Below are 25,907 nucleotides of genomic sequence, written 5' to 3'. Positions count from 1 at the left end.
GCCCCAGGGAAAGTCTCTCCCTCAAATTATCAGGCTGAGGTTGGTGCATGCCCTGAGGCAGGCACTTAGATCACATTATTTGGCCCTTCAGACCCACTATTTCACAGGAAGGCTGGGGAACTGCTTGATTCATACAAGAGCAACAGGGGAGGAGCCACGCTGAGTCTTTTAGATAGGTCAGCATGAATTTCCACAACGTAATTTTCAGGGCTTGTTGGAAGGTCTCAGCAAAGCTATGTGGAGTTCCCACACATCCTACATTAGACACATACCATTTCTTGTGGATCAAGGGAAAAACTCACCCCCGAGTCAGACTTCAATAAACACTTGGACTTATTCTTCGGCTACAGCCCGAAACATCATTCACCTCAGAGCAATGGGCTCAGAACAGGGGAAGGGAACTAAACTATACTAGCATCTCCTTAAGCTCTTTTGAAAAGATCCAGTCAGGTCTACCGCACTGCTAGAAAACACACCTGCTCGCTACTCACCCCAGGGCCATCGGCTTTGACCAAATCGAAGCTTTCATTTAAAGAGTGAGTTTGTAGGTCTATGGCTTCCAAACAGAACAGGATTCCATCTTCTTCAGGGCCTGTCTACATGGGAGTGTTGTACCACTGTAACCAGGTACACCCCCCCAGTGTGCACACAGTGATATTGGCAAAAAGATGCTGCATACATGTTCCCATACAGAAAGGGGAATAACTGTGTCAGTACCACAACACAAAGGCTTGTGTAGGCTGGTGGCACGGTCCAGTTGGGGCGTTGAGACCCTTCCTCAGGCCTAGGATACCCAGTCACTAGGGCCCAGAGGCCCTCTCCAGTCACTCAGACCCAGGCTTTGGAGACTCCAGTCAGTGAGGCAGTTGCTCCAAACCGCTGCAGGGCCTGGGTCAGGCCTAGACCACAGCCTCTGGGAAGACGCATCTGCCTCCAGCGGCAGCTTCCCCGACTGAGCTGCTGGGCCAGCCTTTTATACTTCCCTTCCTTGCCCTGGCTCCACTCCTCTGTGTCCAGGGTGTTTGGCCTGCAGGTCCTGGTTCTGTTCAGTATGGGCGTTGCGGCTCTTCCTCGGACCCAGGCTCCAAAGAAGGCCACAACACCTTGTTACAGCTTGTATCAGTATAAGTATCTTAGTAAAAAGCATCCCCTAGCCAACAGTTAGACTGGCCTAACTACCAGGTATAGACAGACCTTGCTGCTACTTCTAGTCAGAGCGTCTACAAACTGCAGCAGCAAATCTGGTCCGTTTCCAGCCTCTATCTGCCATTTCCACCCCAGCTCACTACCTCCTTTGGAAGCTCTGTATTTTGGTTTATTTTCCCAAGATGCAGTAGTTGCCTTTTTGCATGTTGAGTTTGTAGTGCCTGTGTTGTGCTTCCCTCCTGCAGCACAGGCAGCAAACAGCTCCTGGCCCACAGTAGGGGTGCAGGACAGGGAATGTGCATGAGAAGAGACATTTCCTGGGCCTAGCTCCTTCTGATGACTAGACCATTCTATCCAGATGAGCAGTATGAACTTCCTCATAGCTTGGCCAGGCACAAAGCAAACTGCACAGGGAAGAGCCGCATTGCAGGCCAGTGCCCATCTGCTGACACTGGATTACAGACCAGGATGAGAAAGCCCCAACGACCTCTTGAGAGGTTTTGATAGAGGGAAAATAAACCTCTTTCATAGGGAATAACTTTATTGTAAAAGCTGAAAATACAGATCCCGATGGAGCTCTTACTAAAAGGGAAACAGTACAAAAATCAATGGGGGGCAGCTCTCCGAGCAGTAGGAAGGCAGTCTCTGGGGGCAGGGGAGCCCCTGGAACACAGCAGCATTTCTGGGACAGGTGGCAATGGCATGCTTCAGAAAAGGAAAATTCCACCCATCTCCTGCTACCAGTCAGCCCTACAGCCTTTATCCAACTCGCCTCTAGCCCTGAGCCCTGCCCAGCCCAGCCCCACCACGGTCCTGCTGGAAAGTTTCTATGGTGAACACTGCTACCTATGGTGTTTCCATGGTGAGAACTATTGCCCCTCCACCCCAGGTTTCAACTCTGAACAACCCCACACCCCTGAATTCACTCCCTGCAGCAGGTCTCTGGCTCAGCCCCACATCACATTGTGGGCCATTCTACAGGCTGTGGTTATACAGGAGACACAGGCTGTAAAGAAGGGGAAATGTCAATGTTCTGATTGGTTCCATCCTTCCATGTACAACATTTCTGAGGATCAGTATCTGGCTGGGGCTACGAGAGGTCAGGGCCAAGTCCATGGGTTGGCTGGACCCTGAGGAGGCACAGCCCCTGCGAATGGAAGGATAATCACCACCTTTTCCACTGCCACACGTGACTCTTCTGCAAGACAGGCAAGCATCTATTGTCCTTGGCACCTTTGAAAATGGCATTGCCAACCACACATAGGGTTGGACCTTGCTCTTGCTGTGACTCATTTGCTGAATGCTGATCCAGCCACTTCCTCCCTGCTACCTTAACCCGTCCCGCTGGGCTGCTCTGGGTGTGGAGCTCAGAGGGGATTTCTCAGGAGATTGGCCATCCCACCCTAGAGCCACCAAGGCCAAGCTGTGGTTCAGGGATTCATCCAGCTTCCGCGTTTCTGCTTCTAGAACAGCAGCCTTGGGCTCCCTGGCCACAGCTGCTAAGGAGTGAAAGAGCTCCTGGTGTAGGCCCGACAGCTCCTGGCTGGTCTTTGCACTACATCTGATGTAGTCCTGTTTGTGCTTCCGCTCCAGCACCAGCTGCATCTGCAGAAGAGACACCTGAAGGAAAAGGAATGGGCTGAGCTCAAGGGGCCAAAGGAAAAGAAGTGATTTGCCTGGTATTCTCCTTCTCTCAAGATCCCTCCAAACCGTCAGCATGTTAGCTCACTCTGCAACATTCACCCCTGAACCTGCAGCCTCCCACACCCACTCCAATATACTGCCAATGACACAGCCTGTCCGTTGGCCACTCCACTGCGCACTGCCTCTCCAGTGCGTACAGAGTCTGGTCAAGGATTCTGGCTTTCTCCATGATATTAGTCCCTTGTATAGAGAGTGCCTCTGCCTGCAGGCTATACCCTCCAACAACAGCTACATTCCTCAGAACAATGCAACTGTCAACCTCAGGTGAGACTCAGGAGCATGTAATTTCTTGGCAACGGGACTAACAAACCTTTGGGACTAACTCCCTCAAGAGATTAAAGTGACCACAAATCCTGCCTCTTTCAGAACAGAACATAGCTCTCTGCTGGAGTAGGGAGCTTGCCCAGAGAAAAGGAGAAAACAGCTACAAACCAGAGCTCCTGGCTATTTAAAGTCTAGCAGGGTGATTAGCGATAGATCAGTACAATTATCAGAGGCAGCATAGCCAAGGATCAGGAGTGTGCCTCGTTGCACACAGGTGACACGGTGTGCTGCATCCATAGGGAGGAGTAGCAGACACTGCTAGTGAGGTACAGATACAGATGGCCATGGTGGCATCATGACTGTGGGAAGCACCAGAGGTTGGAGTGTGGGTGGTACTGATGTAGCTAACACTCCCATGGTGCCCAAGGCTCTGATAAGCCCTGTATCAGGACCATGGTTTGCAACTGTCCTAAAGAAGGTCAGCAGGGCCATTCCTCTGGTGCTGCCTCCTGGATTCCTGGAGCCCAGCTAGGAAACAGGGTCTCCTGGGAACTGCTTGGAAAGTTGCCCAGCCTTGAGAACAAGGCAGCTGTGCATCAACCAGCTGCTGCTCCCCCTCCTCCAGCATAGACTGGTCCCAGCATTTGGGGCATGCAGTACCCTAGCTGAGGAGTCAGAGCCAGACATCAGTGACTCTCCAAGCCAGCACGCCAATGGCCTCCTGGGGATGGGGATGCCCAGTTGTTAACCTGTGTGAAGCAGAACTGCTAGGCCTAGACCAACGTCGAATGCTGATGCTCAGTGCAGAATCATACAGGAGGCTGGAGAGGATGCTCCACTCTGGGCCCATAGCTCAGACTGCACTGCCAGTCTGGCTGTCGTCAGGCACAGAGTGCCCAGTGCCCACTAGGGCAGTCTATGCATTTTCTAAAGCCACTGAGTCCCACACCCCTGGCTGATAAAGAGAGAAAACTACAGCAAAGCTTGAGGGTGCCTGGAGTGGCAGAGAAGCAGGTGACCTAAAGCAATGAGGGGAATGCCTGCAATGCCCCAAACCAAAGCTGGTACTGAAACAACTGGGCATGCACCCAAAGCTGTCCAGTAAGACCCATGGCCTCCAACTTAGTAGGGGCTGGTTCACAGATGGACCCAGGCAAAGGAGCTAGCACAGCCTGTAAAGGCACCATGGGGTCTGTAAATGACGTTTCCTCAGAATATAGAGCTTTGCAGTGCCGCAGGACCTGGAAGACTGCTCCCATTTTATATAGTCTTGAAAATAAGCAAGAGCTGAAGACTGCCAGGGATTCTCTCTCCAGCTCCCTGTGCACTTGTCCCAGCACGCTGAGACTGTCGTGCATCCAGCAGGGCTGCAGGAACTGAACAGGGATTCTCCTGCAGTGACTCCTCACGGCTACCATCACGGGCTGGTGTGGTACCTGCTGGTTGCTTTGGGGCCTTGCTGGCAGCAGAAGTAAGATGGGCAGGGAAATGGAGTTCAGATGTGTGGAAACAGCTGAGGGGGAGCAGGTGGAGAGATGGGGCTTTGGGGGGAGCAGGCTGAGCCCTATATACCCAGGCCGTCTCTTCCCTTGGGGGACCGGCAGGCTGCTCTCCAGTTTCAGCTGGGCACAATCTTTCTGGATGCAGATAACCCTTCATCTCACAGATGTGCTATCAGGCTTGTCAGTGCCTGGACTTAGATGAATGGTCTTTGGCATGTGGCAAGGGGATCTGAGTAACTGGGCAGAGGGCAGGGCACTCCCAGGCAGAGCAGTCACAAAGGAAATGATCAGCAACATTCTTGAGGGGGCTGAAACATGGGACATGTCGGCCCACCACACGAGACCCCAAACCCGGAGAGCTATGGGAGCGCAGCTCCACCACACAATCGTCCATGGCACGTTTTGAAAGGAAGAGACAATAAAACAACTGACTTACTCACGGCTGCGCCTGCTCCGTCGGGTACCCCAAGGCCACAGACCCCTCACAGCCACGCTTCGTCCTGTCTGGGCGCCAGTGCTGTGAGTTTCTTCACAGCCATGCCTTGTCTGGACTGATATCCCAGTGCAGCAAACTCCCTCCAAGCTCTGCCCAGCCCGGCACTATGAAATCGCCTCCCAGCTGCTCCCTGCCTGGCTTGGTGCACCAGCACGAGGAGCTCCCTCACAGCCCCATTCTGCCCTCTGCCCCACCGCTACAAGTGCCCTCCCTGCCATGCCAAGTGCTAGGAGTCCCTCAGAACCATGCCTCTTCCGGGCCCCCCATTCCTAGCAGTCTGCACACCGCTGCGCCCCTCCAGTGCAGATAGGACTGGATGACAGGTTTTCTACTCCTAACCTGCTTCTGCAACTCGGCGAGTCGCCTACGGAGAGTCCGGGCCTCCTCCTAGGAAGAAAATGCAGAGAGGCGGCCTTTTAGTCCTCTGCCTGCTTGCGGCAGGACTAGACCAGAGCTAGGCCAGGCCGGACTGAAGCACTTGCCAGAGGCCTCTGTAGGGTCACATGCCTCAGGTCCCCTCCCCATTCAGACCTGTCCTGAAGCCACTGCCTTATTCTGCCCAGAGTTGGACATGGGAAGTCCACAGGCATCTGGTAGCGAGAGGTCAGCACAGTCCCTCTTCAGCCTCCTCCGCTCACACTCCACCTGCATGCAGAACACAGAGGAAGGGTCACAGGAGTCTGCCAGGGACAAAGGAACTAATAGCTTGGGGCACCAGGTGGGCAGAGAAGGTTCTGCACTCAGAGGCACTTACTTTCACTGGTGGGGAAAGGGAATGGGGACAAGAGGCGTTGATGCTGAAGTAAGTGTGTGTGGGGGTGTGGTGGGCAGGTGGTGCCAGAGGCTGTGGGTGTACTGTCATCCCTCAGTGCTGAAGGAAGCTGGGGAGGCGCTAGGAACCTGGCTCACCTGCTCTAGAGTCCTCCTGAGTTGGGTATTGAGCTGCTCCAGCTCAATTTTGTCATGTTCCAGCCTTGCAACAGCTTGCTGCAGGCGTCCCAGCCGCTGCTGCAGGAGTCTCCTCTCTGTCTCTGCTGCCAGCTGCTCCTCTTTGTCTCCCATGGCCTGGTGGGTGCAGAGAGGAGTCTCGGTGAGCCCATGACATGCGGGTACAGCAGCCGTCATGCTATCCAGATGCTCAGTGAGGAGCCAGTACAAAAAGCTGGCTAGGGAGGCCTACAGAGGAGCACATTGTGCCTGATGGGGAGTGCTCATTAGTCACTCCTTCTTCCCCACAGGGCTCAGGGGTCTCCCTCCAGCATAGCTACCATTGGCACTTTAGGGCCAGGGCATAATTATCCAGGTCAGATACCCACTTCTTTCTTTTTCCCTTCCTTGTGTATGTGCCCTGCGCACTCTCCCCTCCCTCACCTGCTGTTTCTTGGCTTTCTCCTTCTCTCTGAGCAGCAGATCCACATCTCCATTCAGAGCCTTGTTTGAAACCATCTCCTCTAGGTCTCTGAGGGCTGAAGCAAGCTGCTCCTGTAATAGTGACAAACAGCATAGATCAGCCTCTGGAAGGCAGGGTTGCAGTGCTTCCTACTGGAGAGGGCACTCGTTTCTGCATCTGATGTCTGTGCTTTCAGATTTATGGCATGTGATTGAGGTTTCAGTGACACAGCTGGGTTAGCAAAGTAAATTACACTCAGTAGCTGTGATCCAAGAAACACTGCCCCAATTTGCAGAATAGCCTCTGGGTCTAATGATTTATTGCTAGGAGTAGACACACTGGGAAATGATTTGAGAACCAACGTTATCAGTGTATATTGTACGTATGAGGGATTGAAGCACAAAGGGGATTTACTGGAGGAATTCTTTAAAATGATATTTCTCGAACTGAACAGGCTGATGAAATCAATGGACTGGGGACTGGGACAGTGTTCTTCTTGTTTCTCTTCTCTCTCTTTGATAATTTAATAGATGGTGACAGGAAGAACATATTTTTCCAGATATTGCTAGAGTGACCCAACTTAGAAGGTATAAAGTTGAGTTGTTTAAGCAGATTTCTTATAGTGGAACAAGGAGGTCTATCATTTACTTACTAAATTAGGAGTAATATTGAAGAGAAATCTCATTATGTCCTCACCAAGATACATTTATTTTAGAAGGCAAGGCCATGATGTCCCATACTAAATGAGCTGTTGAAAAAAAAATAAAATAAAAAACTCTCACACACTGATTTTTCTAAAATTTCTTTTTTGCTGGAGTCTGAGTAGACCTCAGCCCTCCTTGCAGTTTGGTATGTTGTTTTTATTCCTTGGAGTGAGCCATGATTTATATTAACAGATGGGAAAAGAGCTCATTAGTTTAAGATTAGAGATTTTTTCTCTCCATTATTTAAAGTGTGGCTCCAGATAGTCATTTGCTTCATTTTTTGGCTTAAAAAGAAGTTGTTGGTTCATAAAACTTTAGGCCCCAATCCTGCAAACACTTTTACTGGTGCTCACTTTTACTCATGTGAGTTGCTCCATTCAAGCTAATGAGACTACTCATGTGTGTAAAGTTATTCCCAAGATTGTCTGTTTTCTTATAAGCTTACATGGAATTGTAAAGACTAGGACTGTTGCATTGCAAAAGAGGGAAAGATGATGAAATTACTGAGGTGGCTGAACTAGCTGACAATGTCAGTAATTATTTCCCTCAGGCCTGCACGTTTACTATTGCTTCTGTTGGTTATATTGGAGTATACAGGAGGATGAAATGCTCTTTGCTCACACTGAATCTGCACTGATGCAGACAAGTATTGCCTGGCTATGCCATTTCTAATGTAAAATTTATTAAAAAAATACAAATGCCCTTTTTCTGTGTGGCTCCTAGAAAATGGAAATCAAAACACAGGATAAATATTCAACAAGACAAATTAATTTCCTTGTACTAATACTTCTCTGAATAAATTATCTTGCAGGGTTCTCTTTCGTGGATCTTGGCTCAAAACTGGCACAACTCCTTTAGTTCTCAAGAGTTTTGACTCGAGGGCAACAATAGATAGGTAGAGTGTGAGCCATGCTCCTTGTCAGCCACAGTACATCACCCCTGCAGAGTAAAAGTACTGCTGTTTGGACACCTCACTCTGTCCCTGAACTGTGCAGAATGACAAACCAAAAGAAAATGATCAACACATGCTCAAAACCTGAAAAATGAGAACAAGATGAAAAAAATCAAGAAACCTCAAAGAAGAAAATACCAGTCTGTAAGGAGAGACGGGTAAGCGAGAGTGAATCCTGCAGAGACATCTACAGCAAATTACAGAATCTACAGAATTAGAGGGACAAGAGGGAAGGTCCTCTCCAGAATCAGTAACTAGTTAAAAGATAGGGAACAAAAGGTAAAATAAATGGTCATTTTCAGAATGGAGAGAGGTAGTGATGTCTCCCAGGGGTTTGTACTGGGACCAGTACTATGCAACATATTCATAAATGATCTGGAAAAAGGGGTAAAAAGAGTGAGGTGGCAAAATTTGCAGATGAAATAAAACTACTCAACATAGATTAGTCCAAAGCAGATTGTGAAGAGTTACAAAGGGATCTCACAAAACTGGGTGACTGGGCAACAAAATGGCAGATAAAATTCAATGTTGATAAATGCAAAATAATGCACATTGGAAAACAATCCCAACTATATATATAAATGATGGGGTCTAAGATAGCTGTTATCACTCAAGAAAGAGATCTTGGAGTCACTGTTGATAGTTCTCTGAAATCATCCACTCAATGTGCAGCGGCAGTCAAAAAAGCTAACAAAATATTGGGAATCATAAGAAAAGGGATAGATAGTAAGACAGAAAATATAGTAAATCCATGGTATTCCCTCATCTTGAATTCTGCATGCAGATCTGGTTGCCCCATCTCAAAAAAGATACATTGGAATTAGAAAAGGTACAGAAAAGTAAAATGATTAGGGGTATGAAAAAGCTCCCACCTGAAGAGAGAGAAATAAGACTAGGCTTTTCAGCTTGGAAAAGAGACGACTAAAGGGGGATATTATAAAGGTTTATAAACCCATGACTCTTGTGGAGAAACTAAATAAGGAAGTGTTATTTACTCCGCATAACACAAAAACTAGTGGGTTACCAAATGAAATTAATAGGCAGCAGGTTTAAAATGAACAAAAGGAAGTATTTCTTCACACAACGCACAGTCAACCTGTGAAACTCCTTGCCAGAGGATGTTGTGAAGGCCAAGACTGTAATGGGGTTCATAAAAGAACTAGATAAGTTCATGAAGGATGTGTCCATCAATGGCTATTAGCCAGGATAGGCAGGGATTGCTGTTTGCCAAAGGCTAAGAATGGCCAATGGGGTGACCACTTGATGATTAACTGTTCTATTCATTCCCTCTGAAGCACCTGGCATTGGCCACTGTTGGCAGACAGGATACTGGGCTAGACCAGGCTAGATGGACCGTGGGTCTGACCCACTATGGCCATTCTTATTATTATTAGCAATGAAATTACCCCAACTCTAAAGAAGCTATCTGGGCAGGATTTTCACTGCTGGAGAGAGGTGCCCCAAAAGAAAAACTAGGCCGATCTGCTATGAGCAGCATTAAGAAGGCCAATGTCAACAGCAAAAACGTGAAGTTTATTTTACAACTATCCATCTATAAACATAAAGAGGAGTGAGAAATCTCCACAACTCTAGCCTCAACATTTAGGTTGGCTGGAGAGAGCAACTAGAGAGAAAGCAAACATGCAAAAAACACTGATGAGCTGAAAATAAGGGACATAGTGACAGAAACAAAAGCGTCTGGGTGGGGTAGGAGAGTTTGGCCATCCCTATCTTAGAAACAAATTTGGAGCATGCAGAGTTTGAAATGGGAATCCCTCCTGCAGGCCAAATCCAAGAAAGACTGCTTCATGAGTGTGTGGAAAAAAGACCGTGTAGCTGCTATAGTTCAAAGTAAAAGCCTGAGACATGAAACCTAGTATAACAAGCCAGGTGTGAGGCCTGAGGCCTAGCATAACAGGCTAGATGTAAGGCTGGAGCTAAAGTAATAGTCAAGCCTGGTATAAAGCAAAGTGAGCAGGAGCCATGCTGTGAATGCTGGCAGACTCACAGTAACGGGCAAGAACAGAGCTGGTATAACATTCACGCGTTCCAAAGAAGTGCTAAGCACAAGCACATTCCAGAAAGGTACCAGGACATCCTAATACCTCAGAAATAACGAGGGCTCACTGACCTCCTCAAATGACACTACAATGTATAGAAATGTCTTGTTAATTTGATGAATAGAGATGTTTTGACCCAACCATCTAGGACAAGGTAATGGGTGGTATCTTACCACATCAAAGGATGGTACTTTGCCACATCAGAGGGTGGCAACTACACACGTCAGAAGGGCAATACACAACTTGTTTGTATCAGTGTATAAGGGGGTCTCTCTGTCTGGCTGAGTGAGGAACGGAAAGTCCCGCCGTTTACTGAGCTGGTTCATTGTCAGGGGCACACAATATTAAGTGTACTTGTAACATGTAAAAGGCACTTTCTGCTGTGCTTGTTTGACAATAAACCTGTCTGGGTGCCTTCATTGCTGAAAGGATCTGTAGTCTTATTGAATAATTCAATCGTGGAGTGGTGTCTCAGTTACCCGCACAGAGCTGGGACAGCATACACCCTGGAAGAACATACATGCAGCCAACAACTGACAAGAGCTGCAACTGAAACCATACCTGAGAGAGGCAGTGGTGACAGGCTTGCCTCTAACTAAGCTTTGACTTTGCCTCTAATTTCTGGACTGCCAGATAACAGCAGTAAGAATTGCAATCAGACATTCTTTATACACAAGCCTCTTGGCCACTGCTTTGCCCAGACCTATCTTAAACTAGGTGCAGCAGAGTAGGACTGGGATCTGGTTATGGTTTCCTGATTCTCCACCCAGCCCAGCCCAGTTTAGAGCAGTCTAGGAGCTGCTCTAAGCCATAACAGATGGCTGCGGTCTCCTAGGGCCCCTACGGCAGCTGGGGATTGCCAGAGCACATTGCACTCCTGCCACCGACTCCTCTGTTTTGGACGCTGCAGAGAGGGAAACGTAGAAGCAGTCTGCGTATGTCCAGCAGAAAACTTAGAGGAAGTTTGTGTCCCCTGTGAGCTGCTTGAGAGAGCCAGAAATTCTGGTATTTTATGTCGACATTTTTCCTTTAGTCTGCTCCAAACACCAAGGACCTTTCAATATTTGACATATGGAGAAGGGCCTTGGAAGGGTAAGCAGACAGATAAGGGAAGTATGCTGAGAAGTCAAACTTGGAGTTCTACATCCATCTATCTTCTGGGATGGAGAAGATGGCTCATGCCCTCCTGCCAAGACACCACATATCTTACCAGAAGCCAGCTGTCAGAGAGAAGGCACTCTGGCTAGGATGGAGGGAGGTGCCATGGTTCTGAGGGATGATCTGAGGCTACAATCAACCTGATGGGACTGACTTTGGCCAGACAGTGCAGAATAGAGAACTATATTGTCTCGGCCATGGATTATCAAGTATTTCTTTCTCCTGGGCTTTGCCAATACCCTTTCTACCAGAAGGGCTGATGGAAAGGTAAACAAGAGCCTTCTTCTATCGTGGACAGAAAAGACCACTTAAAGATCAGTCCCAGATCAGCTCAGTCTGTCTGCAGTCCTATTCTCCTCTCGTGCCAGGGATCCAGAAATGTCTTGTAGGACCAGGGCCCAAGCATAATTTTTTTGGGCCCAGTACAAACTTGTAACACAGGCCCCCTCCTGAACATATACCACAATCCCTCATCCCATACATACAATCTCATGAGCCATGAACATTTTTTTCCTCATGGTAATGGGGGTTGCAGCCTGGGCCGGGCCCCAAAGGGTCTCCGGGCCCCGGTAAAGTGTACCCTTTCCCCCCTCATGTGGGGGCCCTGTGTAGGACACAGCCTACTCCCACGCCTGTAAGCTTCCTGACAGAGGTGCCACCCTTCTCTTTTTGCTTGGTTATGTAAAAATGCAATGGTTTGAATGTCTGTAGGAATAAGGCTCACTTCCTGGGATACCAGATCTCCCAAGGTCCTTCAAGTGTGCAGTGCTGTTCTCATCTCATGCAGTTGGTACTGAAGAGTCCAAGTCCCATGGATGAGGCTTCCTCCACATGAGCTCCTTAGTCAGGCGGGACACATCTCTGACATGAGTTTGTGTGGGAAAGATCTGGAAATCTGTTTCACTTTCACATTGTCCCTGGACTGTGACACAGCCAGAGAGGTGGTCTATTTCCCAGATGTGATGTGAGAGTCCCTGTGAATCTTAGGAGTAGAGAGGTTACTTTTTCCTCTGTATTTGGCACTGCTGTGACTGCTGTTGGAATAGTGCATCCTGTTGTGGGGCTCTCAATTCAAGAAGGACATTGGATTAGATGACCTCATGAGGTCCCTTCCAACTCTAATATTCTATGATTCAAAGAAGAGCCACAAGAATGATTAAAGGATTACGAAACATGTCTTATAGTAAGACTCAAAGCGCTCAATCTATTTAGCATTACAAAGAGATGGTTAAGAGGTGACTTGATTAAGTACCTACATGGGGAACAAATATTCGATAATTTGCTCTTCAATCTAGCAGAGAAAGGTCTAACACAATCCAATGGCTGGAAGTTGAAGCAAGATAAATTAAAACCGGAAAGAAGGCGTAAATTTTTAACAGCGAGGGTAATCAATCATTTGTTAGCCAAAACATATGTTAAATGTAGCGCACACCACATTATACCCAATGTGATGCTGGCAGACTAGATGACAGCTCACATCAAGGTTCCTAGGTGTCAAGTGAACACTATCAAATGCATAGCTAGAAACCAGTCTGACTCACCTGTGTGTTAATATTGCTAAGATAGTTATTAAACTTGTAACAATGTGTTTAGATTTTATGAAATGCTTATAAGCTGCTGTGTGCATTAATCTCACTTATAATATCTGTAATTTATGCTATAAGGTAACTGTTTCGTAAATGTAAAAATGTTTGCTCTGAAACTGTAAATCCAGTCACGAGAGCACAGCATAGCCTGCATTGTATTCACTTTCTATGTGAAGTGACCTGGCTCTGAGGAGACAATCGTCCAGGTAAGGGCACATAATTATCCCGTGATCACAAATGGGGTGGCCACCATTGAAAGAACTTTGGAAAACACTCTAGGGGCTGATGGAAGTCTGAAGGGAAGGACTCTGAATTGGTAATGGTCATGTACCAGGGTGAACCTTAGGAAACATCTGTGAGCCAGTAGTACTGAAATGTGAAAGTAAACATCTTTTTGGTCAAGGGCTGAAAACCAGTCTCCCTATTCCAATAATCATCAATAAGGTGACTATCTTGAATTTCTGAGCTTTGACGAACTTGTTGAGAGCTCTGAGATCCAGGATGGGTCTCCAACCTCCCTTCCTTTTTATTAGGTATTAGGAAGTAGCGAGAGTAAAATGTTTTGCCTTGGAGATGTTGAGGTACTGGTTCTATAGCTCCTTATTGCAGGAGGTTGTCTGTCTCCTTCCACAGTAGACTTTCATGAGAATGGTCCCTGAAGAGGAACAGGGAATGGTGTTGTGGAGGGAGTAGGGAGGTGAAGTAGATGGATTAGCCAGATATGATGATCTCTAGGACTCATCTGTCTGAGGTTATGCACTCTCAGACACTGCAGAATGCTGCCAAACAGAGGCCAAATGGGTGCATGGTTTGGCTCTACAGCTAATTTGCTTTGCTTAAAAACTGCCAAATCCCTGGGACTTGAGAGACAAGCTGAGCTTTTTCTGGACAGAAAGAAAGGTATACGCCCGTTACTCTGCAAGGCCATCACAGCTTGAGGCACCTAGGGCCAGATTTTCAAAGGTCCATCAATGGGAGTCAGGCACCAAACCTGCTCAGGCACTTTTGAAAAATCACACTAGGCACAATCCGTAACCTTTGGTGCCTAAATATTTCTGAAAATCTGACCCTCAGAGACCTCCCAGAAGAGCTTTGGTCTCAGAAACCAGCAGTTCTGTAACACAGAGAATGGGGATTGTTTCTGAGCACAACCCTACTGCCTTTGCTGCTGCATTTTGACTAGAGATTTTATGCTATGCTGCCTACTCCTTTCTCCTGTGAACTCGCTAATTTCCTACTTCTGCATCCACAATAAAACATGTGAAAACAGCAGCCCCAGATCTAAACTCTCAGCTTACCCAGGAGGCAAGTCTGCAGAATCACCTTTTGGAACCTATCAGTACCTGAAGGGGCTTCGTTCAGATTTGTCGCCTGACATAGCAGTGATCCTCTCCATTGCAGACCTTCAATCCCCGTGTCACAGCTAGAGCTGCCTGGACATGGCAAAGCTGATCAGCTGAAAGCACCCATATCCCTCACTGTGGACTCTGTTTAGCTTTAACAGTGAAGGTGGTCATTTACCACTGGCCGATTATCAAGGGATGTGGTGGATTCTCCTCCACATGAAGTCTTTACATTGAGATTGGAGGTCACTTTCTAAAAGTTCCCCTCTAGCTCAGCCAGAAGCTACAGGTTCAATGCAGAAAACACTGGGTGGGGTTCTGTGGCCTGTGCTATGTAGGAAATCAGACCAGTGATCATAATGGTTCCTTCTGGACTGAACATCTATGAAACTAAGACAAGTGCCATTGGATCCCTAAGAAAAATAAACAGGTACCCAACCAAACTGCCTACCTGAAGCTGAAGCCGATCCTTGTCCCGCTCTGACACCATGTTCTGTAGGACAGCCATTTCCTCTCTCAGAGTTCTACTGGCTGCTTTGCTCTGGGCCAGGGAAAGAGCCAAGCCCTGTGCTTTCTCCCTCCATTCTATCTCCACTCCCTCAGTCTGCTTCAGAACAGCCCTCATGTGCTCCAGTTCCCGATCCTTCACTTTCCTCTCTTCTTCCAGCTGTTGGATCCACACCTTCAATCTTTCCAACTGCTGGTCTCTGTCCTGGAGAACCTTCCTCTTGGCTGCCTCCTCTGTCTCCCATCTCAGGAGTTTCTGGATTTCTCTCTTTCGGGTCTCCCCTTCACCAGCTCTCCTTTGCAGACCTGAGGTAAGCTGCTTCAGGAGCTCCCCCTCTGTCCTCAGCTCCTGGGCTCCACTCACAGTCTCCTCCAGATCCCCCACTCTCTCTCTCTGGTGTTTGATCTCCTCATCCTTTTTGGCCAGTGTCTTCTGGAGATGCTGGAGATTTTCTCGAAGACCTTTCATCTCCTCCTCTTCCAATTGTTTTCGCTCACCTTGGGCCTTGATCTCCTTTTCCCTCTTGTTCAGGGTTTCTTCTAGCAGCTGCTCTCTCTCCGTGTGACGTCTCTCCTCTTCCTCTTTCTCAGCCAGTGTAAGCTGGAGATGGCGCAGGATCTCCTGCTCTTCCTGTTGGTGCTGCAGCTGTTGCATGAGAGTCTCAATCTCCCGCTCCCGCTCTCTCACAACCTCCTCTAGATAACTTGCTTGGTTCTGGTAGGACTTCAGCGCCACCTGCATGCTTTCTTCTTGAAGCTGGTAAATGCTAATTTGCTCTGCCTGCTTGAGGAGCTCTGCATCCTTCCCCTTCACTATTTGGCTCATTCTGTCTAGATCCTGCTGTAAGCTCTGGACACTCTTTTCTTCCAGCTCTTTCTTCCCAAACAGCTCCTTGACATGCCCTTGCAAAGACACTATCTCCTGCTCTCTGGTTTGAAGAGATGATTTGGTGTATTCGAGAGTCTTTAAGACAGCCTCAGTCTGTGTCACTGAATCTTCCTTGTGCTGCTGAAGCTTATGGATTCCTTCCTCCAGGGCCTCTATTTCCCTCTCTTTCTCCTTCAGAGTCACCTGTGCTTGTTGAAGTTTTGCTTGCATGGCTCTTGCCTGCTTCTCCTCCTCTGTCTTGTGCTCTTCATGCTGCTTTTGCAAGGATTCAATTTCTTGATCTCGCTCCCTTAACACTGCTTCAAGATGGTCAAGATTTTTCACCTGTTGCTCAGTTTCTCTTTCTTGTTTTTGGAGTGTCCAGATCTGCTCTTTCTGAGACTTAATCACTCCATCTCTCTCCTTTAGTGCTGCCTTGGTATATTCTAGATCTCTCTGTAAAACCTTCATCTGCCCTTCTGTTTCTTCCTCATGTTTCTGTAGTTGCTGCATTTGGAATTCCAGGACTCTGTCTTTTTCTTTTAAGGCTGCTTGTGTTTGCTCTAGATGTTCACAAAGAGCCTTTAGCTTCGTTTCCATCTCTTCCTTAATATCTTGAATTTGCTTTTGCTGTGATTCAAGATTTTGCTCTCTTTGAGTCAGAGTGAGAGACATCTGTTTTACTTTCTCACGCATGTCCTGTAGCTGCCCCTTCCGCTGATCCTCGTACTGCTGGAAAATCCTTATCTGCTCCCTCTGGGATTCAACCTCACTCTCTTTGTCCCCAAGAATTACTTTCATGTGTTCTAGGCTTGTGTGCAGAACCCTCACCTGCTTTTTCTCCTCCTCTTTCAATTCTTGAGCTAACTTTTTCTGAAACATGAGCTCACAATCTTTCTTCTTCAAGTCTGCTTTGATCTGATCAAGATCCTCTAGCAGAGCTTTCATCTGTGATCTTCCATGTTCTTCCAGAGTCTGGATTCTCTCTTCCTGGAATTTAATTTCCTTGACTTTCTCCTCTAGATTTAAAGTCAGTCGTTCTAAAGCAGACTTCTGCATTTCCTTCTGCTTCTCTAGTTCCTGAATCTGTTCTTGTTGGGATTCCACCTCTCTGTCTTTCTCCTCTAGGTCTTTAGTAAGGTGATCTAGAACTGTTCTTTGCATTTCTCTCTGTCTCTCCAGCTCTCTAATCTGTTCTTGCTGTGCTTCCATTTCTCCATCTCTCTGCTTTAAGGAGACAGTCAGGTAATCCAAATTTTCCTGCAAAGCCTTCCCCAATGCAGCCTCCTTCTGCAATGTCTGGATTCCCTTCTGCTGAGTCTCTACTTCTTCACTTTTAATTTTCAGGGCAGAGATGTTTGTTTGAAGCTCTTGTTCTAGGGAACAGCTCATCTTTGCTGCTATGCTTGCCTGAGTCTCAGAGGCAGAGAGTGATTCCCGGAGAAGGTCCATCTCCCGCACCAGTTTCTCCTTACCTGCTTGCAGCGTGTCCCGTTCATGCTGAAAAAGAGACAAAATGACTTGAAAATAAATCTAGGTAACTCTTCCCATTTCAGAAATGGGCTGTAGTTCTAGCACCTGGACGTTGAGACACTCAAGGTCTGCAAGTGTGGCTCTTAATGGGGTAACTCTTGTTGTTGGGGTGGTTTCTCTATCTCATTTAATTTTTCTTGTTCTTTGGTCACTAGTGAAAACTCGAGAATTGCCCTCTCTCCCCTAGGACTTGTCTACACAAGGATATAGCACTGTTTTGGCTGCTGATTTAGCCGAGCTGATGCTAATTTTGGTGTAGCTGTACATGCAGACATGGGCAAGCTCTGGCCACCACTGATTATGCTTGAATTGATGAAACAGCGCTATTTCTGAGTGTAGACGAGGCCTTTGAGTTAGAATCATAGAATATTAGAGTTGGAAGGGACCTCAGGAGGCCATCTAGTCCAATCCCCTGCTCAAAGCAGGACTAACCTCAGCTATATCATCCCAGCCAGGGTTTTGTCAAGCCTCAGCTTAAAAACCTCTAAAGATGGAGATTCCACCACCTCCCTAGGTAACCCATTCCAGTGCTTCACCACCCTCCTAGTGAAAAACTTTTTCCTAATGTCCAACCTAGACCTCCCGCCCTGCAACTTGAGACCATTGCTCCTTGTTCTGTCATCTGCCACCACCGAGAACAGCCTAGCCCCATCCTCCCTGGAACCCCCTTTCAGGTAGTTAAAGGCCGCTATCAAATTCCCCCCATTCTTCTCTTTTGCAGACTAAACAAGCCCAGTTCCCTCAGCCTCTCCTCATGAGTCCTGTGCTCCAGCCCCCTAATCATTTTTGTTGCCCTCCGCTGGACTCTCTCCAACTTGTCCACATCCTTTTTGTAGTGGGGGGCCCAAAACTGGACACAATATTCTAAATGCGGCCTCACCAATGCTGAATAGAGGGGAATAATCACTTCCCGTGACCTGCTGGCAATGCCCCTCCTAATGCAGCCCAATATGCTATTAGCCTTCTTGACAACCAGGGCACACTGCTGACTCATATCCAGCTTTTTATCTACTGTTACCCCCAGGTCCTTTTCTGCAGAGCTGCTGCCTAGCTCATCGGTCCCCAGTCTATAGCTGTGCATGGGATTCTTCTTTCCTAAGTGGAGGACTCTGCACTTTTCTTAGTTGAACCTCATTAGATTTCTTTTGGCCCAATCCTCCAGTTTGTTTAGGTCACTCTGTATCCTATTCCTACCTTCCAGGGTATCTACCACTCCCCCCAGCTCAGTGTCATCCGCAAACTTGCTGAGGGTGCAATCTACCCCATCCTCCAGATCATTAATAAAGATGTTGAACAAAACCGGCCCCAGGACCGACCCCTGGGGAACTCCGCTTGTGACCGGTTGCCAGCTAGACATGGAGCCATTGATCACTACTCATTGAGCCCTATGCTCTAGCCAGTTCTCTATCCATTTTATAGTCCATTCATCCAACCCATACCTCTTTAACTTGCTGATAAGAATACTGTGAGAGACAGTATCAAAAGCTTTGCTAAAGTCAAGGTATATCACATCCACCGCCTTCCTACATCCACAGAGCCAGTCGCCTCATCATAGAAAGCAATCAGGTTGGTCAGGCATGACTTTCCCTTGGTGAATCCGTGTTGACTGTTCTTGATCACCTTCCTCTCTTCCAAGTGCCTTAAAATGGATTCCTTAAGGGCCTGCTCCATGATTTTTCCAGGGATTGAAGTGAGGCTGACCGGTCTGTAGTTCCCTGGATCCTCTTTCCTCCCTTTTTTGAAGATGGGCACTATATTTGCTTTTTTCCAGTCCTCAGGGACCTCCCCCTGTTGCCACGAGCTGTCAAAGATAATAGCCAATGGCTCTGAAATCACCTCAGCCAACTCCCTCAGCACCCTCAGGTGCATTGCATCCGGCCCCATGGACTTGTGTATGTCTAATCCTTCTAAATAGTCTTGGACCTGTTTCTTCAGCACTGCAGGATGTTCGCCTCCTTCCCATTCTGTGCCACCCAGTACAGTAGTCTGGGAGCTGATCTTGTCTGTGAAGACAGAGGCAAAAAGGCATTGAGTACCTCAGCTTTCTCCACATCCTCCGTCACTAGGTTGCCTCCTTCATTCTCTAAGGGGCCCACACTTTCCCTAATCTTCCTCTCGTTGGCAACATGCCTGTAGAAACCCTTTTTGTTCCCCTTCACGTCCCTTGCTAGCTGCAACTCCAATTGTGCTTTGGCCTTCCTGATTTCATTCCTGCATGTTCGAGCAGTGTTCTTATAATCCTCCCTAGTCATCTGACCAAGCTTCCACTTTTTGTAAGCTTCTTTTTTGCATTTAAGTTCGCCAAGGACATCTTTGTTAAGCCAAGCTGGACGCCTACCATATTTGCTATTATTTCTGCACATTGGGATGGTTTGTTCCTGTGCCCTCAATAAGGTCTCTTTAAAATACAGCCAGCTCTCTTGGGTTCCTTTCCCCCTCATATTAGCCTCCCAGGGAATCCTGCCCATCAGTTCCCTGAGGGACTCAAAGTCTGCTTTTCTGAAGTCCATGGTCCGTATCCTGCTGTTCTCCTTTCTTCCTTTTGTCAGGATCCTGAACTCGACCATCTCATGGTCACTGCTGCCTAGGTTGCCACCCACTTCTACTTCCCCTACCAAATCTTCCCTGTTTGTTAGCAGCAGGTCAAGAGCAGCACAACCCCTAGTTGGTTGCTCCAGCACTTGCACCAGGAAATTGTCTGCAACACTCTCCAAAAACTTCCTGGATTGTTTGTGCTCTGGCGTAGCTCCTGAAGAGCAGATGAAGTTATTCTCTTAAGCAGAGATCATTAGGAATGGGGAAAAAAATCCCTGAATCATAACTCAATACACAAGCATACAGGAATCTAGCAACTTCATCTATTTATTCATGTGAGTCCTATTCCAAAAGTTAACCTGAAAAATGGCTGCCAATATACCATGGTGACTATTGTAAGTATGCCTGGCTAATTCGACTCCTTTCCAGCTATCCTCATTGACCCCTTCCCTATTCCTCCAGCCTTTTGTACTGTATTCATCTCATTGCTAAGGGAAACAGTCCCATTCCTTTCAACCTCTCTTCATATGGAATTTCATCCAGATCTTGAATAAGTCTCATCACCCGTCCTGAACCAAGGACTTCCATTATGGCAACACTCTGAGATGAGATAATCAGAACTGCACACCATATTACAGGTGAGGGCATGTCATTAATTTACAGACTGTCATATTTTTTTAAATTCTCTTTGCATTTATCAACACTGAATTTCATCTGCCATCATGTCCATTTATTTAACTTGGTTAGGTCCTTCTGAAGTTCGTCTTAAAAATCTTGTGTTATCTGAAAATTTTGCTACCTCAGTACATATTCCTTTTCCAGATGACTAATATATTAACCAACACAGTCCTAAAACAGAGCCCGGGGCACCCAGCTGTTAACCTTTTTTCACTATGAAAGTGAACCAAGTACTCCTTATCTTTGTTTTTTGTCTGTTAGGTCCCAGTTCTGCAAAGACTTATGCATGTGCTTAACTTCACTGCTCTAAGTAGTTTCATTGATCTCAGTAAGACTACTCACAGTAGTAAAGCAAAGCATATATGGAAGTCTTTGCAGAGTCAGTACCTTAACCAGTTTCTGATTCATAATAATACTTTGTCTCTCATACCATGACTACTCCGTTTCCTTAACAGTCCCTTCTGAGGGACATTGTCAAAAACTTTGGAAGACTATAAGGTAGATAGAAAGCTGGCTAGATCATCAGGCTCAACGGGTAGTGATCAACAGCTCGATGTCTAGTTCGCAGCCGGTATCAAGCAGAGTGCCCCAGGGGTTGGTCCTGGGGCTGGTTTTGTTCGACATCTTCATTAATGATCTGGATAACGGGATGGACTGCACCCTCAGCAAGTTTGCAGATGACACCAAACAGGGAGTAGTGGTAGGTACGATGGAGAGCAGGGACAGGATCAGAGTGACCTAGACAAATTAGAGGATTGGGCCAAATGAAATTTGATGAGGTTCAATAAGGACAAGTGCAAAGTCCTGCACTTAGCATAGAAGAATCCCATGCACTGCTACAGACTGGGGACCGACTGGCTAAACAGAAGTTCTGCAGAAAAGGACCTGGGGGTTACAGTGGACAAGAAGCTAGATATGATTCAACAGTGTGTCCTTGTTGCCAAAAAGGCTAACAGCATATAGGGCTGCATTAGTAGGAGCATTGCCAGCAGATCAAGGGAAGTGATTATTCCCCTCTATTCGGCACTGGTGAGGCCACATTGTGTCCAGTTTTGGGGTCCCCACTACAGGAAGAATGTGGACAAATTGGAGAGATTCCAGTGGAGGGCAGCAAAAATGATTAGGTGGTGGAGCACATAACATATGAGGAGAGGCTGAGGGAACTGGGGAGTCTGGGTGGGTCTTACGGGCAGGGAATGAGTTTTCTGGAGTTGTGTGTCTTTGCTTTTGTTTTTGTTTTTTCCCTTCAGTTTGCAGTAGCTGGTACTGGGTGGTGTACTGAGATTAGCTGACCCTAATTAGGAGGCGGGGCTTCCCTAATTAGGGGGTCTAGAAAGGCCGCCACTCAATCTGGCAGCGGCACAGGAGCCAGCAAAAAAGCTGAAAACAGGGGAGTTTGAGTGTGAGTTTGGGGAGGGAGTGTGTGGTGTTTTAGTATTTTTGGGGTGCTCATTGGGGGTTGTTTTGGGGTGGGGGTTCATTTTTGTGTCTCTCACTGACAGGAAGTAGGGGGAAAGACTATGACAGATATAGAGGTGGTAGTGGTAGTCACTCAAGCAGTGGAAGAGACAATGAAGATGACTGGATAAAGAAGCTTGGGATGTACATGATCTTGGAGGGGGTACCTCAAAAGAACTTTGTTTATATGATGTGCCGCCTCGTAGAGCTGATGGAAGAGAAGATCCAGTGCTTAGAGATGCAGGTGGAAACTCTGGTTGAGTTTAAAAGAGGATTCAGGCAGATGATGGAGCAAAGGAATGAGGAGGCTGAAGGGAAAAGACCAGACCTGCAGATGGAAGCAGGACCAGGAGGGGAGAATGCCAGGTGAGGAAAGTGGCCAGTGGAAGCATGTGACTGCGAGAACTCAGCAGAGGGTAAGACGGGCTAGTGAAGGAGAAATAGAGCTCAGAAATTAGTTTGCAGAGTTGGAAAATGAAGAAGGGGCACAGCAGGTGGTAACTAAAGGTGAGAGGGCAAGGAAGAAGAGGAGCAGCTAGTCCTATACAAAAAGTGGATGAGCCAATGGAGATACCACCAAATAAGAATCCCAGGAGGATACAGGTATGGTTGCAGAGGATTGCAGACAAGATGACATGCACCCAGAAAGAATGGGAGAATCCACAAAATCGCACCGTCACCAGGAAAAGGCAGGTCTACGTGATTGGGGACTCCCTGCTGAGAAGAACAGACAGGCCTGTAACCAGAGCTGATCCGGAGAACAGAAGAGGGTGCTGTCTGATGGGTGCTAAGATAAGGGATGTGGACCTGAGGCTGAAGAGGATCCTAACTGGAGAGGGAAAGAATCCATTGATTGTCCTTCATGTGGTTACAAATGATATAGCTAGATTCTCGCTGGAACGTATCAAAGGAGACTATGCCAGACTGGGGAAGACTCTTAAGGGAATCGAGGCTCAGGTGATCTTCAGAGGAATTCTGTCAGTCCCTAGAAGAGAACAACAAAGGCCTGACAAGATTCTGATGATCAACAGATGGCTCAGGCAGTGGTGCTATAAGGAGAGCTTTGGGATGTATGGTCACTAGGAGGCATTCACGGACAGAGGACTGTTCTCTTGGGATGGACTTCACCTGAGTAGGAAGGGAAATGCACTTCTAAGATGGAGACTGGCACAATTGATTAAGAGAGCTTTAAACTAGGGAGCTGGGGGAGATGGTTGGGAGATGCCCAGGTAATCTCCATGCCTGATTTTAGCATTGAGAGGGAGGAAAATGAAGTAAGAAAGGACACAGCAGTGGGGAGCAGAATGGACATTAAGAGGAAGGGTGGTGTAGATACCAGTCTAATAGGCGATATTGGCAGTAGAATGACTGTGTCAAATCAGGTAAGGAACATGAGTGTAGCCAAACAGTAAAAATTAAGATGTTTGTATACTAATGCGAGAAGCCTGAGTAACAAAATGGAGGAACTAGAGCTACTGATAGAGGAAGTGAAACCAGATAATATAGGAATAACAGAAACATGGTAGAATAGTAGTCACGACTGGTGTACAAGTATTGAAGGATATGTGCTGTTTAGGAAAGACAGATATAAAGGCAAAGGTGGTGGAGTAGCATTGTGTATCAATGATGAGGTGGACTGTAAAGAAATTAGAAGTGATGGAATTGATAAGACAGAGTCTGTCTGCGTAAAAATCATATTGGGGAAGAAAACTACTAGAATTTCCCCTGGGATAGTGCTTGGGGTATGCTACGGACCACTGGAATCTGATTTGGACATGGATAGAGACTTCTTTAAGGGTTTTAATGTAGTAAATACTACCGGGAACTGTGTGATTATAGGAGACTTTAACTTCCCAGTAATAGACTGGAGGACAAGTGCTAGTAGTAATAATAGGGCCCAGATTTTCCTGGATGTGACAGCTGACGGATTCCTTCACCAAATAGCTACTGAACCAACAAGAAGGGATTCCATTTTAGATTTGATATTGGTGAGTAGTGAGGACCTCATAGAAGAACTGATTGTAGGGGACAACCTTGGTTCAAGTGACCATGAGCTAATTCAGTTCAAACTAAACGGAAGGATAAACAAAAATAGATCTGTGACTGGGGTCTTCGACTTCAAAAGGGCTAACTTTAAAAAATTAAGGGAATTAGTTGGGGAAGTAGACTGGACTGAAGAACTCATGGATCTAAAGATGGAGGAAGCTTGGAATTACTTCAAGTCAAAGTTTCAGGAACTATCTGAAGCCTGTATCCCAAGTAAGGGGAAAAACTTCCTAGGCAAGAGTTGTAGCCCAACCTGAATGAGTAAACATCTCAGACAGGTGATTAAAAGAAAGCAGGAAGCCTACAAGTAGTGGAAGATGGAAGGGATCAGCAAAGAAAGCTACCTCTTGGAGGTGAGAACATGTAGAGATAAAGTGAGAAAGGTCAAAAGCCAAGTAGAGTTGGACCTTGCAAAGGGAATTAAAACCAATAGTAAAAAGTTCTATAGCCATATAAATAGGATGAAAATCAAGGAAGAAGAGGGACAGCTAAGCATGGGGTGAAGGTTAAGGATAATCTAGGCATGGCCCAATATCTAAACAAATAATTTGCCTCCATTTTTAATAAAGCTAATGATGATCTTGGGGATAATGGTAGGGTGGCTAATGGGAATGAGGATACGGAAGTAGAAATTACCACATCCAAGGTAGAAGCCAAACTTGAACAGCTTAATGGGACTAAATCGGGCGCGCGGTGGGGGGAGTGGGGGGTGAAGGGCAGGGCTGGATAATCTCCATCCAAGAATATTAAAGAAACTAGGACATGAAATTGCAAGCCCATTAGCAAGGATTTTTAATAAATCTGTAAACTCAGGGGCTGTACCATATGACTGGAGAATTCCTAACATAGTTCCTATTTTTAAGAACGGGGAAAAAAGTGATCCCTGTAACTACAGCCCTGTTAGTTTGACCTCAGAAGTATCCAAGGTCTTGGAAAAATTTTTGAAAGAGAAAGTAGTTAAGGACATTGAGGTTAACGGTAATTAGGATAAAATACAACACGGCTTTACAAAAGGTAGATTGTTCCAGACCAACCTGATCTCCTTTTATGAGAGTATAACAGATTTTTTAGACAAATGGAATGCAGTGGATCTAATTTACCTAGAGTTCAGTAAGGCATTTGATATGATTTCGCATGGGGAATTATTAGTAAAATTGGAAAAGATGGGGATTAATATGTAAATTGAAACGTGGGTCAAGAACTGGTTAAAGGAGAGACTACAATGGGTCACACTGAAAGGTGAACTGTCAGGCTGGAGAGAGGTTATTCAGTTATTCAGAGGTTATGGAGTTCCTCAGGGACCGGTCTTGGGACCAATATTATTTAACCTTTTTATTACTGACCTTGGCACAAAAAGTGGGAATGTGCTAATAAAGTTTGCGGATGACACAAAGTTGGGAGGTATTGCCAATACAGCAAAGGATCAGGATATCATACAAGAAGATCTGGATGACCTTGTAAACAGAAGTAACAGAGTTCTGGAGTAACAGAAATAGAATAAAATTTAAAAGTGGAAAGTGCAAGGTCATGCATTTAAGGACTAATAACAAGAATTTCTGTTATAAGGGCTATTGGAGCCAGGGCAGGGCTGTTCCTAAGAGTGCAGTGTTAAAAGTGCTCTGTTCAGTCTTTCTTTGAATGGACATTACATAACCAACAGCCCTTGGGCCATCTGCCAGCCTCACCACAACATCCCTTCTTCGCTTCTCAGTGTCCTCCAGGCTCCTCTCCAAGGATGCAACCTCCCCGCGCAATGTCGCAACCTCCTTCTTTAGTGCAATGACCTCTTCCTGCAGGGTGGCCTGGAGTGAGCCCTGCTTGCCTTCTAACAGCCGCATCTCTGCAAGGGGGAAGGACAGGGAGCAGGGGGAGAAGAGAAACCAAAACCAAACCAAACAATGAATCTCATCCTGAGCAAGAACCATCATCTTCCCATTCAAGTGCCCTTTGCCTCACAGGCTGCAGCCCACAGAGGGG

At 46.7% G+C, this 25,907-nt stretch overlaps 1 protein-coding gene across 4 annotated transcripts in view; it reads right to left on the bottom strand.

Moving 5' to 3' along the window:
* Positions 1-1,669: 1,669 nt before the first annotated feature.
* CEP250 (centrosomal protein 250) overlaps positions 1,670-25,907 on the bottom strand; it is a 133,091-nt gene continuing 108,853 nt past the window's right edge. For 3 of the 4 annotated variants that reach the window (XM_067546872.1, XM_067546876.1, XM_067546873.1), the window contains 7 exons: positions 25,616-25,770; positions 14,757-17,180; positions 6,484-6,594; positions 6,022-6,177; positions 5,644-5,757; positions 5,452-5,499; positions 1,670-2,766 (listed from right to left, as the gene is read on the bottom strand). In XM_067546872.1, the coding sequence (XP_067402973.1) occupies positions 2,473-2,766; positions 5,452-5,499; positions 5,644-5,757; positions 6,022-6,177; positions 6,484-6,594; positions 14,757-17,180; positions 25,616-25,770 (3,302 nt within the window). In that variant the 3' untranslated portion in view covers positions 1,670-2,472. The remainder of the gene's footprint in view (positions 2,767-5,451; positions 5,500-5,643; positions 5,758-6,021; positions 6,178-6,483; positions 6,595-14,756; positions 17,181-25,615; positions 25,771-25,907) is intronic. The other variant, XM_067546874.1, reaches the window with a different exon arrangement.

Source organism: Emydura macquarii, unplaced genomic scaffold, assembly GCF_026122565.2.
Source record: "Emydura macquarii macquarii isolate MOO-44397 ecotype Brisbane River unplaced genomic scaffold, CSIRO-AGI_Emac_v2 contig_1170, whole genome shotgun sequence".
NCBI lineage: Eukaryota > Metazoa > Chordata > Testudines > Chelidae > Emydura > Emydura macquarii.
The sequence above is the reverse complement of the archived record's forward strand: the minus strand, read 5'-3'. Positions and strand labels throughout refer to the sequence as shown.